At 41.9% G+C, this 17,193-nt stretch overlaps 1 protein-coding gene across 2 annotated transcripts in view; it reads left to right on the forward strand.

Moving 5' to 3' along the window:
• The window catches only part of LOC106589707 (inactive heparanase-2), a 258,129-nt gene that overhangs the window by 197,937 nt on the left and 42,999 nt on the right, over positions 1–17,193 (forward strand). For both annotated transcript variants that reach the window (XM_045710126.1, XM_045710127.1), the window contains one exon: positions 14,403–14,496. In XM_045710126.1, the coding sequence (XP_045566082.1) occupies positions 14,403–14,496 (94 nt within the window). The remainder of the gene's footprint in view (positions 1–14,402; positions 14,497–17,193) is intronic.

Raw genomic sequence — 17,193 nt, forward strand, 5'->3', positions numbered from 1 at the left:
TCCACGACCCATTTTCTATGCACTGGCTGAAGGAAGGAGGTTCTCACCCAAGATTTGATGGTACATGGCCCCTTTCCCTTTGATGCGGTGAAGTTGTCCTGTCCCCTTAGCAGAAAAACACCCCCAAAGCATAATGTTTCCACCTCCATGTTTGACAGTGGGGATGGTGTTCTTGGGGTCATAGGCAGCATTCCTCCTCCTCCAAACACGGCGAGTTGAGTTGATGCCAAAGTGCTCCATTTTGGTCTCATCTGACCACAACACTTTTTCCCAGTTGTCCTCTGAATCATTCAGATGTTCATTGGCAAACTTCAGACGTGCATGTATATGTGCTTTCTTGAGCAGGGGGACCTTGCGGGCGCTGCAGGATTTCAGTCCTTCACGGTGTAGTGTGTTACCAATTGTTTTCTTGGTGACTATGGTCCCAGCTGCCTTGAGATCATTGACAAGATCCTCCTGTGTAGTTCTGGGCTTATTCCTCACCGTTCTCATGATCATTGCAACTCCACGAGGTGAGATCTTGCATGGAGCCCCAGGCCGAGGGAGATTGACAGTTCTTTTGTGTTTCTTCCATTTGCGAATAATTGCACCAACTGTTGTTACCTTCTCACCAAGCTGCTTGCCGATGGTCTTGTAGCCCATTCCAGCCTTGTGTAGGTCTACAATCTTGTCCCTGACATCCTTGGAGAGCTCTTTGGTCTTAGCCATGGTGGAGAGTTTGGAATCTGATTGATTGATTGCTTCTGTGGACAGGTATCTTTTATACAGGTAACAAGCTGAGATTAGGATGTAACGGGTGTCGTAATGATTGGACCAAGGTGCAGCGGGAATGTGTATACTCATCTTCTTTAATTGGTAAAACGAAGGAAAAACAAACACAGCAAACGACACTAAACAAGGAGACAACTACCCACAAATCCCATGACAAAAACACCCCTCTTAAATAAGACCTTCAATTAGAAGCAATGAGGAGCAGCTGCTTCCAATTGAAGGTCAACCCCATCAACTAAACATAGAAAGACTAGAACATAGAACATAGAAATATACTAACATAGAACATTAACCAAAACCCCAAAACCCAACTCTAAACAAACACCCCTCTACATAAACACATAGCCCATCAAACCCCGAACCACATAAAACAAACACCCCCTGCCACGTCCTGACCAAACTCCAAAAACAAATAACCCCTTTACTGGTCAGAACGTGACAGATGCCCGTCGCTGGAGACCTCGGGCTGAAGGGTGACTCTGGCTGCGCCGATTCTGGACTGTAGGGCGACTCTCACTGCGCGATTTCGGACTGTAGGCCGTCTCACTCGCTTCTGGACTGTGGGCCGTCTCTCTCCGCTCCGGACTGTGGGCCATCTCTCTCGGCTCCGGACTGTGGGCCATCTCTCTCGGCTCCGGACTGTGGGCCGTGTCTCTCGGCTCCGGACTGTGGGCCGTCTCCCTCGGCTCCGGACTGTGGGCCGTCTCTCTCGGCTCCGGACTGTGGGCCGTCTCTCTCGGCTCCGGACTGTGGGCCGTCTCTCTCGGCTCTGGACTGTGGGCCATCTCTCTCGGTTCCGGACTGTGGGCCGTCTCTCTCGGTTCCGGACTGTGGGCCGTCTCTGCTGGCTCCGGACTGTGTGCCGTCTCTGCTGGCTCCGGAATATGGGCCGTCTCTCTACGGGGCACTGTCGCCGGAAGCTCTGGATGAGGCACTGTCGCCGGACACTCTGGACGAGGCACTGTCGCCGGACACTCTGGACGAGGCACTGTTGCCGGACACTCTGGATGAGGCACTGTTGCCGGAAGCTCTGGACGGGGACTGCGCACTGAAGGCCTGATGCGTGGGACTGGATTAGGAGGTGCCAGCCTAGGGACATGCACCACAGGGCTAGTGCGAGAAGCAGGAGCAGGACGAGCTGGACTGTGCTGACACACTGGAGGCCTGGTGCGTGGGGCTGGTAGTGGAGGTACCAGACTGGAGACACGCACTCCAAGGCTAGTGCGAAGAGCGGGAACAGGACGTACTAGACTGGGCTGACGCACTGGAGGCCTGGTGCGTGGTGCTGGCTTTAGAGGCACCAGCCTAGAGATACGCACCTCAGGGCTAGTACGAGGAGCAGGAACTGGATACACCGGGCCATGGGTAAGCACTGGATGTCTGGAGCGCATCTCCTGCACAACCCGTCCTGGCTGGATGGTAATTGCAGCCCTGCACGAGCGGAGTGCTGGCACAGGGCGAATTGGGCTGTGCAGAGGCCTGATGGTTGCCATGCGTAGAGCAGGTGTAGGGTAGCCTGGGCCTAGGAGGCGCACCAGTGGCCAGATGCGCTGCGCAGGCATCCTCCTCCCAGGTTGGATGCCCACTCTAGCACGGCACTTGCGAGGGGCTGGGATCGCTCGCACCGGCCTGTGCGTGCGCATGGGCGAGAACGTGCGCACTTCCGCATACTCCGGCGCTCTCCACTCCATACTCTCCCCATAATAAATTATTGGGGCTGCCTCTCCGGCTTCCTTGCCAGCCGTGTTCCCCCTGTAGCGTTCCCGGTCCTCTTCAGCCTCTCGTATCTCCGCTCTCCTGGCTGCCTCCACCTGTTCCGGTGGACGACGGTGTTCACCAGCCTGATGCCATGGTCCAGCCCCGTCTAGAATTTCCTCCCATGTCCACGACTCCCTGTAGTCCACCTGCTGCTCCTTCCTCCGCTGCTTGGTCTTTTGTTGGTGGGTAGTTCTGTAACGGGTGTCGTAATGATTGGACCAAGATGCTGCGGGAACGTGTATACTCATCTTCTTTAATTGGTAAAAAGAAGGAAAAAACTAACGAAACACGTATACAAACACAACGAACGACACTAACAGTCCTGTCATGTGCTCAGACACTAAACAAGGAGACAACTACCCACAAATCCCATGACAAAAACACCCCTCTTAAATAAGACCTTCAATTAGAAGCAATGAGGAGCAGCTGCTTCCAATTGAAGGTCAACCCCATCAACTAAACATAGAAATAGAAAGACTAGAACATAGAAATATACTAACATAGAACATTAACCAAAACCCCGGAACACTCTAAACAAACACCCCTCTACATAAACACATAGCCCAACAAACCCTGAAACACATAAAACAAACACCCCCTGCCACGTCCGAACCAAACTCCAATAACAAATAACCCCTTTACTGGACAGAACGTGACATAGGAGCACTCCCTTTAAGAGTGTGTTCCTAATCTCAGCTCATTACCTGTATAAAAGACACCTGGGAGCCAGAAATCTTTCTGATTGAGAGGGGTCAAATACTTATTTCCCTCATTAAAATGCAAATCAATTTATAACATTTTTGACATGTGTTTTTCTGGATTTTTTGGTTGTTATTCTGTCTCTCACTGTTCAAATAAACCTACCATTAAAATTATAGACTGATCATTTCTTTGTCAGTGGGCAAATGTACAAAATCAGCAGGGGATCAAATACTTTTTTCCCTCACTGAAGACAAGTGTCTAGCTGACTGCTACAGCCTGAACAGAGATGAGATGATGACTTTAAGGAATGAAAAAAAGTCAAACAAAGTCATATACACAACTGAAATGTTTTATTATTTCATAGTAATTTCCTGTTTTTCTATTGTCTACCCAATGTGGACCTGACATAATGGAATATTTGTTTTACAATTTCATGTTTATTATTTTGGGCTTTGGAATTTCCTTTAAAATAATTGTAATTTCATTATTTCATAATGCATATAATGTTGTTTTTTTTATAAATGAAAAAAAGCGATGATTTTTAAATAATCAGACCAAAACCGAACAGACTTCAAGAAGCACTAATCGCTCAGCACTATAGCGAATGAAAGTTATGTGAGCACCATTTCAGTTGACAGCAAGTCATGTGAAAATATTTATTTCAGAAAAAGACGACCAGCCCACCTGTCGCGAGATGAGTCTCAGCTAAACAGTGTCTATACAAGCTGTTGATGTTGAGGATTGACATTTATCTGACTTTTGCCATTTGATAATTCCGGTGAAACTGTCGACCAGACTCATTATATTTGCTCTCCATCATCAACTCCATTCCCAGAGTGCTAAGAACACTTGTCATTCTCCACTAACATCAAGGCGGTGACCCGATCCTGTAGGTTCATGCTCTACAACATTCGCAGAGTACGACCCTGCCTCACACAGGAAGCGGCGCAGGTCCTAATCCAGGCACTTGTCATCTCCCGTCTGGATTACTGCAACTCGCTGTTGGCTGGTCTCCCTGCCTGTGCCATTAAACCCCTACAACTCATCCAGAACGCCGCAGCCCGTCTGGTGTTCAACCTTCCCAAGTTCTCTCACGTCACCCCACTCCTCCGCTCTCTCCACTGGCTTCCAGTTGAAGCTCGCATCCGCTACAAGACCATGGTGCTTGCCTACGGAGCCGTGAGGGGAACGGCACCTCCGTACCTTCAGGCTCTGATCAGTCCCTACACCCAAACGAGGGCACTGCGCTCATCCACCGCTGACCTGCTGGCCCCCCTACCTCTGAGGAAGCACAGTTCCCGCTCAGCCCAGTCAAAACTGTTCGCTGCTCTGGCACCCCTATGGTGGAACAAGCTCCCTCACGACGCCAGGACAGCGGAGTCAATCACCACCTTCCGGAGACACCTGAAACCCCACCTCTTTAAGGAATACCTAGGATAGGATAAAGTAATCCTTCTAATCCCCCCCCCTAAAAGATTTAGATGCACTATTGTAAAGTGGTTGTTCCACTGGATATCATAAGGTGAATGCACCAATTTGTAAGTCGCTCTGGATAAGAGCGTCTGCTAAATGACTTAAATGTTAAATGTTAAATAGCTCTCTCTGTTATCATCTCAGCTAGCTAGGTATCAAATCATTATCTAAACTGCACAGATACAGTTGAAGTCAAAAGTTTACATACACTTAGGTTGGGGTCATTAAAACTTGTTTTACAACCACTCCACAAATGTATTGTTAACAAACTATAGTTTTGGCAAGTTGGTTAGGATATCTACTTTGTGCATGTCACAAGTCATTTTTCCAACAATTGTTTACAGACAGGTTATTTCACGTATAATTCACTGTATCACAATTCCAGTGGGTCAGAAGTTTACATACACTAAGTTGACTGTGCCTTTAAACAGCTTGGAAAATTCCAGAAAATAATGTTATGGCTTTAGAAGCTTCTGATAGGCTAATTGACAAAATTTGAGTCAATTGGAGGTGTACCTGTGGATGTATTTCAAGGCCTACCTTCAAACTCAGCGCCTCTTTGCTTGACATCATGGGAAAATCAAAAGAAATCAGCCAAGACCTAAGAAAAAAATTGTAGACTTCCACAAGTCTGGTTCATCCTTGGGAGAAATTTCCAAACGCCAGAAGGTGCCACGTTCATCTGTACAAACAATAGTACGCAAGAATAAACACCATGGGACCACGCAGCCGTCATACCGCTCAGGAAGGAGATGGGTTCTGTCTCCTAGAGATGAACGTACTTTGGTGCAAAAAGTGCAAATCAATCCCAGAACAACAGCAAAGGACCTTGTGAAGATGCTGGAGGAAACAGGTACAAAAGTATCTATATCCACAGTAAAACAAGTCCTATATCGACATAACCTGAAAGGTCGTTCAGCAAGGAAGAAGCCACTGCTCCAAAACCGCCATAAAAAAGCCAGACTACGGTTTGCAACTGCACATGAGGACAAAGATTGTACTTTTTGGAGAAATGTCCTCTGGTCTGATAAAACAAAAATATAACTGTTTTGTCATAATGACCATCGTTATGTTTGGAGGAAAAAGGGGAAGGCTTGCAAGCCAAAGAACACCATCCCAACCATGAAGCACGGCGGTGGCAGCATCATGTTGTGGGGGTGCTTTGCTGCAGGAGGGACTGGTGCACTTCACAAAATAGATGGCATCATGAGGATGGAAAATGATGTGGATATATTGAAACAACATCTCAAAGACATCAGTCAGGAAGTTAAAGCTTGGTCGCAAATGAGCCTTCCAAATGGACAATGACCCCAAGCATACTTCCAAAGTTGTGGCAAAAACGCTTATGGACAACATAGTCAAGGTATTGCAGTGGCCATCACAAAGCCCTGACCTCAATCCCATAGAAAATTTGTGGGCAGAACTGAAAAAGCGCGTGTGAGCAAGGAGGCCTACAAACCTGACTCAGTTACACCAGCTCTGTCAGGAGGAATGGGCCAAAATTCACCCAACTTATTGTGGGAGGCTACCTGAAATGTTTGACCCAAGTTAAACAATTTAAAGGCAATGCTACCAAATACTAATTGAGTGTATGTAAACTTCTGACCCACTGGGAATGTGATGAAAGAAATAAAAGCTGAAATAAATAATTATCTCTACTATTATTCTCACAATTCACATTCTTAAAATGAAGTGACGATTCTAACTGACCTAAGACAGGGAATTTTTACTAGGATTAAATGTCAGGAATTGTGAAAAACTGAGTTGAAATGTATTTGGCTAAGGTGTATGTAAACTTCTGACTTCAACGGTATATGTTAATGCATTATCTAAACTGCACAGATTTATATTAATTCATTATCTCAACTGCACATCTATACATGAATTCATTATCTAAACTGCACAGCAATATATTAATGCATTATCTAAACTGCACAGCAATATATTAATGCATTATCTAAACTGCACATCTATACATTAATGCATTATCTAAACTGCACAGCTATACATTAATTCATTATCTAAACTGCACAGCAATATATTAATTCATTATCTAAACTGCACAGCTATACATTAATACATTATCTAAACTGCACAGCTATACATTAATGCATTATCTAAACTGCACAGCTATACATTCATTCATTATCTGAACTGCACAGCTATATATTAATGCATTATCTAAACTGCACCGCTATATATTAATGCATTATCTAAACTGCACAGCTATATATTAATGCATTATCTAAACTGCACCGCTATACATTAATGCATTATCTAAACTGCATCCGTGAATCCACCATAGAAATAGAAAGAATATAAGCTCCAGTAATATGGAGCCTAAATATTAAAGCAATGGGTCAGTTTGTTTTGCATGGCCCGGTGCCCCGGGTGGGTGGAGATTTCTCTTTAGATCAATGGAATGGTCAAATATGAGCAAACCCTGCACACCCGGGGAACCGGGCCATGCAGTTTGCATAAAAGGTTAGTGGTCAAAACCATTCATCTTGTGGCGACAGGGGGAGCAGGTTTCTAAAATGCAATCACATCATGTAATTTTACTATTTATAAAATGGCCATATATAATTTTAATGCAGACTAGCTAAAAAAATAATCAAGATTTGACAAATTATCCAATGGATTATGATCATTTGCTGGTAAATAAAAGAGCCGGTGCAAAAACATTAGTTTACACCCCCTATTTTTATTTGCTCCATGTCTCAGGCAGCCAACTGTAGGCAGCCAACTGTAGGCAGCCAACTGTAGGCAGCCATGTGTAGGCAGCCATGTGTAGGCAGCCATGTGTAGGCAGCCAACTGTAGCCATGTGTAGGTAGCCAACTGTAGGCAGCCATGTGTAGGCAGCCAACTGTAGGCATGTGTAGGCAGCCATGTGTAGGCAGCCATGTGTAGGCAGCCAACTGTAGGCATGTGTAGGCAGCCATGTGTAGGCAGCCATGTGTAGGCAGCCATGTGTAGGCAGCCAAGTGTAGGCAGCCAAGTGTAGGCAGCCATGTGTAGGCAGCCAAGTGTAGGCAGCCATGTGTAGGCAGCCAAGTGTAGGCAGCCAAGTGTAGGCAGCCAAGTGTAGGCAGCCGTGTGTAGGCAGCCGATGTGTAGGCAGCCGTGTGTAGGCAGCCATGTGTAGGCTTTGGCAAAAAACTGTAGCCAGAGACGGAAGAGGAAGCGCGACACTCCATTCGTTGATTTTTTTCTGGTTCAATGTAAGTCGTTGAACTAACTAGAACAGACCCAGCTGCAATTGCATTGGTGTCCAAAAAAATGTTTCCTCTTCTGCTTTTGTCATTCGTTTTCGGCCTGAGTGAACTATCTTCCTTTATCCACCATCTTTGCTGTAACCAAAAATGATCTATTATGTTGCTCAGCTCAGTAACGACTCGTGAACTTTGCAGGTGTTGCTGATTAATACCATTCAAATCAAACCCTGAAATGAAACAGGGGGGAAACTATATCCATAATTTCATAGGAAAAGACACGTCATTGGCACGAATTCGTACAAAGCGGGCAGTTTGGTTTTGTCACTTCAAGCCCAAATATATCATACTTGACAAAAATGTTGACTTATTATAAACTGGGTGGTTCGAGCCCTGAATGCTGATTGGCTGTCAGCTGTGGTATATTAGACTGTATAGCATTGGTATGACAAAACATTCATTTTTACTGCTCTAATTACGTTGGTAACCAGTTTATAATAGCAATAAGGCACCTCGGGGGTTTGTGGTATATGGCCAATATACCATGGCTAAAGGCTGTGACCAGGGACTCCGCATTGCGTCGTGCATAAGAACAGCCCTTAGCCGTGGTATTGGCCATATACCACACCTCCTCTGGCCGTATTGCTTAATTGACTTACATCGTTGTGCTGAATCATGGGTAAGCTCTGGCCATTATTTTTCAGCTCAAAAAAGTGGATTTCTACTGGTGTCGGCATTTAAATGTTATGCTGCACAAATATTTGTTTGTGGTGTTTGATGTCTTGCTGGGTTATTGTCTTGCTGGAAGAGATTGACTTGCAGCCAAGTTTCAGCCTCCTGACAGAGGCAACCAGGTTTTGTGCTAAAGGGTTGTGGTACTGAGTAAAGTTCATTATGCCTTTGACCTTAATAAGGGCCCCAGGACCAGTGGAAGCGAAATAGCCCAATAACATCAAAGATCCACCACCATATTTTACAGTAAGTATGGGGTTCTTTATTTTATTGTATTTTTTTATTTCACTTTTGTTTATTCAGGGGAGCCCAATTGAGACCAGGGTCTCATTCTCAATGGTGACCCGAGAACAAATAATTCACAAATCAACATGATGATTAAATAAAACAGCAACAACAAAAAAATATGCAAAATACAACAGATAGACTGTACATTTCAACATCACCCAAAAAATATTTCAATTAACTAAAACACCCGCAAACCTCAGTGAATTCATTAATTATCAGCGTTCTAAACTGCCCTATTGATACCAAGAATTCAACATGTAAAATCAAATCAAATGTTATTTGTCACATTCGCCGAATACAACACCTTACAGTGAAATGCTTGCCTACAAGCCCTTAAGCAATAATGCAGTTTTAAGAAAAATACCTAAAGACAAATAAGACATAAAAGTAACAAATAATTAAAGAGCAGCAGTAAAATAACAATAGCGAGGCTATACACAGGGGGAATCGGTACAGAGTCAATGTGCGGGGGCACCGGTTAGTCAAGGTAATTGAGGTAATATAGTAGGTAGAGTTATAAAAGTGACTATACATAGATAATAACAGAGGGTAGCAGCAGTGTAAAAGAGTGGGGGGAGGGGGCAAATAGTCTGGGTAGCCATTTGATTAGATGTTCAGTAGTCTTATGGCTTGGGGGTAGAAACTGTTCAGAAGCCTTTTGGACCTAGACTTGGCGCTCCGGTACCGCTTGTCGTGCGGTAGCAGAGAGAACAGTCTATGACTAGGGTGGCTGGAGTCTTTGACAATTTTTTGGGCCTTCCTCTGACACCGCCTGGTATAGAGGTCCTGGATGGCAGGAAGCTTGGCCCCAGTGATGTACTGGGCCGTACGCACCATCCTCTGTAGTTGCCATACCAGGCGGTGATGCAATCAGTCAGGATGCTCTCGATGGTGCAGCTGTAGAACCTTTTGAGGATCTGAGGACCTATGCCAAATATTTTCAGTCTCCTGAGTGGGAATAGGTTTTGTCATGCCCTCTTCACGACTGTCTTGGTGTGCTTGGACCATGTTAGTTTGTTGGTGATGTGGACACCAAGGAACTTGAAGCTCTCAACCTGCTCCACTACAGCCCTGTCAATGAGAATGGGGGCATCCTCGGTCCTCCTCGGTCCTCCAATCATCTCCTTAGTCTTGATCACGTTGAGGGAGAGGTTGTTGTCCTGGCACCACACCGTCAGGTCTCTGACCTCCTCCCTATATGCTGTCACCTCATCGTTGTTGGTGATCAGGCCTAGCACTGTTGTGTCATCAGCAAACTTAATGATGGTGTTGGAGTCGTGCCTGGCCATGCAGTCATGAGTGAACAGGGAGTACAGGAGGGGACTGAGCACGCACCCCTGAGGGGCCCTTGTGTTGAGGATCAGCATGGCGTAAGGAGGATTGTAAATTATTCCAAACATGGGGGGGCATTAAAACTAAAGGCTGATTTACCTAGGTTGGTAGAGACACGAGGAACCTTAAGAGTTAACCAACCCTGTAAGGTGGTTTGGTGCATAGTATTTTTATACTTTAACAGAAAAGTGAAATATGTTGGAAGCTTGTGAAGTGGAGATTTGTAAACAAAAATGTAGAAATTATGTGATCTAGGGGGATTTAGAGAGTTCCAGTCAACCTTCTGATAAAGGATCCAGTGATGAGTATTAAACCTGTCACCCGTGATAAAGCAAATCGCACTACGGTACACAGTATCCAAGTGTCACGCCCTGACCTGAGAGAGACGTGTTTGGTTTGGTTAGGACAGGGTATGACATGGGGTGGGCATTCTATGTGTTGTATGTCTATGTTGTTTTTTCTTTGATTGGCCTAATATGGTTTCCAATCAGAGGCAGCTGTCTATCGTTGTCTCTGATTGAGAATCATACTTAGGCAGCCCTTTTTCCCTCATTCTGTGTGGGATCTTGTCTTTGTTTGGTTGCATGTATTTTTACACTACGAAGCTTTTCGTTCGTTGTGTTTATTGTTTTTTGCTGGTTCACCTTTAAAATAAAAGATGATGAACCCAACTCATGCTGCGCCTTGGTCTACCTTTAACGACGAACGTTACACCAAGGGTTTTAGAGAAGTGGCTGCTGCATTCTGATAAATGGTGTCAAGAGATGGCAGGACAGTTGCCTGTACAACCTGCTTCCTGCTGTTAATGGAGATGCATGATCTATTTCTATAAAATAACCCTACTTTACATCTCAGCTTCTTAGCTAGCTCATCCGTATGGTTTTCAAACATACATTTTTTGTCAGTCCATAAGCCCAGATATTTATAGGCGGGAACCTGCACAATGAAAACTGTCCCAATGCATAAATGTGTAAACAACCTGAAATATTTATTCAAGAATTAGATAACAACATACATTTAGTTTTTCCAGCATTAAGTACCAATATTAAATCAACAAGGGCTTTCTGCAAGGCAGTACAATCAGATTGCAGCGCCAACATAGCCTGGTCAGCTGTAGGGGTATTAGCATACATAAAAGTGTCCTCTGCATACAGATGAATGTTACAGGTTTTTGCAGATAGACCAATATTATTTATATAAAGCACACATTGTGTCCTGTTTGACAGATACAGTAGTTCCCAAACCACATGCAACATGCCTGGTCGATGCCGATTTCAGACAACATTTGAAGGAATAAGGGATCGTCGAAAGCATCAAAGGCCTTGGATCTATAAATATGTCAGCACAGTGATTCCTATGATCTAAGTCATGAAGTTATATAAGTCAGTTCTAGGTCAGTTATCTAGGTCAGAAGGATCCCTGCCTTTGTGAAGGGGGAGGACATACATCGCCTTCCAGATCTTAGGGATAGCACCAGAAGCAATTGTTAAAAAAATGAAAAATCTGTGTGTAAGTTTCTACAATGAAGAGGGTAGAAAGCTGCAGTAAAAAGGGATCAAGCAAATAAGCGCCTGTGGATTTTGTTAGTACATCAGGTACTTAGTACATCATTAACATAAGTCTCTAAGCCCTGTCTAAAGAGGAGGGGAGGGTTCTACTAAGCTATATGGAATTGTTTTATGTATTCACAGTACCAGTCAAAGGTTTGGACACACCAACTCATTCAAGGGTTTGTCTTTATTTTTACTATTTTCTACATTCTAAAATAATAGTGAAGACATCAAAACTATGAAATAACATATATGGAATCATGTAGTAACCAAAAAAAGTGTTAAAGAAATCTAAATATATTTGAGATTCTTCAAAGTAGCCACACTTTGCATTGATGACAGCTTTGCACACTCTTGGCATTCTCTCAACCAGCTTCACCTGGAATGCTTTTCCAACAGTCTTGAAGGAGTTCCCACATATTCTGAGCACTTAATGGCTGCTTTTCCTTCACTCTGCGGTCCAACTCATCCCAAACCATCTCAATTGGGTTGAGGTCGGGTGATTGGGGAGGCCAGGTCATCTGATGCACCACAATCACTCTCCTTCTTGCACACCCTGGAGGTGTGTTTTGGGTCATTTTCCTATTGAAAAACAAATTATAGTCTCACTAAGAGCAAACCTGATGGGATGGCATATCGCTGCAGAATGCTGTGGTAGCCATGCTGGTTATGTGTGCCTTAAATTCTAAATAAATCACAGACATTGTCACCAGCATAGCACCCCCACACCATCACACCTCCTCCTCCATGCTTCACGGTGGGAACAACACATGCAGAGATCATAATACTCTGTGTCTCACAAAGACACGGCAGTTGGAACTAAAAATCTCAAATTTGGACTCATCAGACCAAAGGACAGATTTCCACCGGTCTAATGTGTCCTTTAGTAGTGGTTTCTTTGCAGCAATTTGACCATGAAGGCCTGATTCACGTAGTCTCCTCTGAACAGTTGATGTTGAGATGTGTCTGTTACTTGAACTCTGTGAAGCATTTATTTGGGCTGCAATTTCTGAGGCGGGTAACTCTATTGAACTTATCCTCTGCAGCAGAGGTAACTCTGGGTCTTCCATTCCTGTGGCGGTCCTCATGAGAGCCAGTTTCATCATAGCGCTTGATTGTTTTTGCGACTGCATTTGAAAAACTTGACATTTTCATATTGACTGACCTTCATATCTTAAAGTAATGATGGACTGTTGTTTCTCTTTGCTTATTTGAGCTGTTCTTGCCATAATATGGACTTGGCCTTTTACCAAATAGAGATATCTTCTGTATACCACCCCTACCTTGTCACAACACAACTGATTGTCTCAAATGCATTAAGAAGGAAAGAAATTATACAAATTAACTTTTAACAAGGCACACCTGTTAATTGAAATGCATTCCAGGTGACTACCTCATGAAGGTGGTTGAGAGAATGCCAAGAGTGTGCAAAGCTGCCATCAAGGCAAAGGGTGGCTACTTTGAAGTATCTCAAATATAAAATAAATGTTGATTTGTTAAACACTTTTTTGTTTACTACATGATTCCATATGTGTTATTTCATAGTTTTGATGTCTTCACTATTATTCTACAATGTAGAATAAAACCTTGAATGAATAGGTGTATCCAAACTTTTGACTATGTATTTGTACAGTTCACTTTAGATCAGGTACTGCAAAAACAATTGACTAATGATTAGTAATTGGTTTATAATGATTTGTATGAATCCTTAAGAGTCTAAGCTGGGTGGGGGGGGGGATTGTTTTAAGATGGTCATACCAAGGATCCGTTAGCTATTTGATTTAGAACTTTAGAACCCATTTAGGTATCCAAGAAATATATCCAAAAAATATTTGATGAAACATTGTATTTGTCTTTATTGTTATTAGCCCATAGAAACACATTGAATAACAGATTCATTCATGAAAAAATAGATAGTCAAAACATACACCAACAGGAAGTTTGTTTTAAAGTGTCTGTCCTCTATCTGAGAGATAGAAGAAAGATCAGGACATTATTGTGTTATTTATTTACCAAATGTAACCCTTTTTTATTTCCACTAAACTACTTCCATATACTTCCATTCGTTTTTTTTAACTGGTACAGGGTTACCTTCAGATGAGTCTTGTGAGGCTACAGACATTTTGTGAGAAGACTGATTTTCAGGATGTCTAATGGTCTGACAAACACAGTCTGGCCACATTCTGGCCACATGAAGGCTGCCATTGGCAGATGCGGTGGATTGAGACGCAGACCATGCAAAACATTTTTAATTCAGCTGGGGCACGTTATAAATTATCTTAGGAATCATTAAAAAAGTATATATAATTTGTGGGAATAACTATCTACATAGCTTACTAACATTGTAAATGTTAATTGTTAATATTAAATAATTGTGAGAATTGTGAGAATGAGTTGAATATACTTTCTGATAAGTGCAAACTCTGTTTAATGTGCAAAGTGTAGTAATGTAGTGAGGGCATTTAGCATCAGATGAAAAAAATATAATGTTTTCAACCTAACCATGATGTCACAAAAACGCCCTTCGCATTTATCAGAGGTCACCTGTATTCTACATGTGTTTGTTTTTGTTATGTCTGTAGTTACTACATGGATAGCAGAGTGACCAAAGTAGAGGACTTTATGAAGACTCGCCTGCTGGACACCCTGACCGAACAGATCACTAAAGTACTCAAGGTGAGAGAAAGGCAAGGGTTGAAACAAGGTCTCAGGCAATGTCACTCATCACGTAAGAGTGGTTCAACAAATCACCTCTGTTACATGTGCCTCTGCCGATCACCTGCCCTGCTTCTCCCCTGCTCCCCTGTTGCCTGCTACCTCCCTCCATAGGCCTTACCTCTGTAAGGACACAGTTCTATGGGTCTCAATCTGTCTGTCTGTCTGTCTGTCTGTCTGTCTGTCTGTCTGTCTGTCTGTCTGTCTGTCTGTCTGTCTGTCTGTCTGTCTGTCTGTCTGTCTGTCTGTCTGTCTGTCTGTCTGTCTGTCTGTCTGTCTGTCTGACTGTCTGTCTGTCTGTCTTCTGTAGGGTGGGACGGTCGTGCTCACAATGAATTAAAACTTCTTAGGGCTACGTGTCCCGCTAGCGGGGCTAGGTGTCCAACGGCACAGGTTTCATACATATAACAATGAAATATTCACTTACTTTTTGAAAATCGTCCTCTGATTTGTCATCCAAACGGTCCCAGCTATAACATGTAGTGTTATTTTGTTAGAAAAAAATCCTTCTTTATATCCCAAAAAGTCTGTTTAGTTGGCGCCATCAATTTGAGTAATCCAGTCGTTCAACTTGCAGAGAAAGGAATCCGAAAATCCATCCCTAAACTTTGTTTCAACAAGTCAAAATACATTTCTATTTACTCCTCAGATATCCTTAAATGTAATCAGACTATAATATTTATTTCGGAAAGAAGTATGTTCAATAGGAAAATGATTTTAGCAGGTGCGTCCTGTCTTCATGGCGCACGCAAACACAAATTTCCAAGACTGTCCCCCTCTATTAAAACTGATATTTCTTATTCATTTTTTGAAGTTACAAGTCTGAAGCCTTGAACATAGACTGATGACACCCTGTGGAAGCCATAGAAATTACATCCAGGGAGCTCATTTTCAATATGACCTTTCTCTTACATTTCTAAGAGGATGGTCTCTCAACAAAGGAAAACAATTCTGGTTGGTTTTTCTTTGGATTTTCTCCTACCATATCTATTGTGTTATATTCTCCTACATTATTTTAACATTTCTACAAACTTCAAATTGTTATCTTTCCAATGGTACCAATTATATGCATATCCTGGCTTCCGGGCCTGAGCTACAGGCAGTTTACTTTGGGCACGTCATTCAGACAGGAAGTCGGAGAAAAAAAAGGGGCCTAGCCCTGAGAAGATCTAGTCACAGTCTCTGAGCTGGTAGAAAATACCCAACTCTTCTCCATTGTAAAAGAGAGGGAAGGACCCCCCAAAGCCCATTAAAACAATCAAAGAATGATGTGTGCCGCTCTATTGTGTGTGAGTGTGTGCGTACTTGCATAAAAGGTTAATGAAATAGATCATCCAGAATAGAATAAGGAAGAGTACTGAATAAATACTAGGTCAGATGGAGTATGTATATGTTATATAGAGTATGTATATGTTATATAGAGTATGTATATGTTATATAGAGTATGTATATGTTATATAGAGTATGTATATGTTATATGGAATATGTATATGTTATATGGCGTATGTATGTGTTATATAGAGTATGTATGTTACATGGAATATGTATATATGATACTATTATATAGAGTATGTATATGTTATATAGAGTATGTATATGTTATATAGAGTATGTATATGTTATATGGAGTATGTATATGTTATATGTATGTATATGTTATATGGAGTATATATGTATATGTTATATAGAGTATGTATATGTGTATAGAGTATGTATATGCTATATGGAGTATGTATATATGTATATGTTATATAGAGTATGTATATGCTTTGTAGAGTATGTATATGTTATGTAGAGTATGTATATGTTATATAGAGTATGTATATGTTATATAGAGTATGTATATGTTATATGGAGTATGTATGTATGTATGTATGTATATGTTATATGGAGTATGTATATGTATGTATGTATGTATGTATGTATGTATGTATGTATGTATATGTTATATGGAGTATGTATATGTTACATGGAGTATGTATATGTTACATGGAGTATGTATATGTTATATGGAGTATGCATATGTTATATGGAGTGTGTATATGTTATATAGAGTGTGTATATGTTATATGGAGTATGTATATGGTATATGGAGTATGTATATATGTATATGTTATATAGAGTATATATATGTTATATGGAGTATGTATATGTTATATAGAGTATGTATATGTTATATGGAATATGTATATGTTATATGGCGTATGTATGTTATATGGAATATGTATATATTATAATATTATATAGAGTATGTATATGTTATATGGAGTATGTATGTATGTATGTATGTATGTATGTATGTATGTATGTATGTATGTATGTATATGTTATATGGAGTATGTATATGTTATATGGAGTATGTATGTATGTATGTATGTATGTATGTATGTATGTATGTATGTATGTATGTATGTATGTATGTATGCATATGTTATATGGAGTATGTATATGTTATATGGAGTGTGTATATGTTATATAGAGTGTGTATATGTTATATAGAGTGTGTATATGTTATATAGAGTGTGTATATGTTATATAGAGTGTGTATATGTTATATAGAGTGTGTATATGTTATATAGAGTGTGTATATGTTATATAGAGTGTGTATATGTTATATAGAGTGTGTATACGTTACATGGAGTATGTATACGTTACATG

The sequence above is a fragment of the Salmo salar genome, chromosome ssa28 (assembly GCF_905237065.1).
Source record: "Salmo salar chromosome ssa28, Ssal_v3.1, whole genome shotgun sequence".
Classification (NCBI taxonomy): domain Eukaryota; kingdom Metazoa; phylum Chordata; class Actinopteri; order Salmoniformes; family Salmonidae; genus Salmo; species Salmo salar.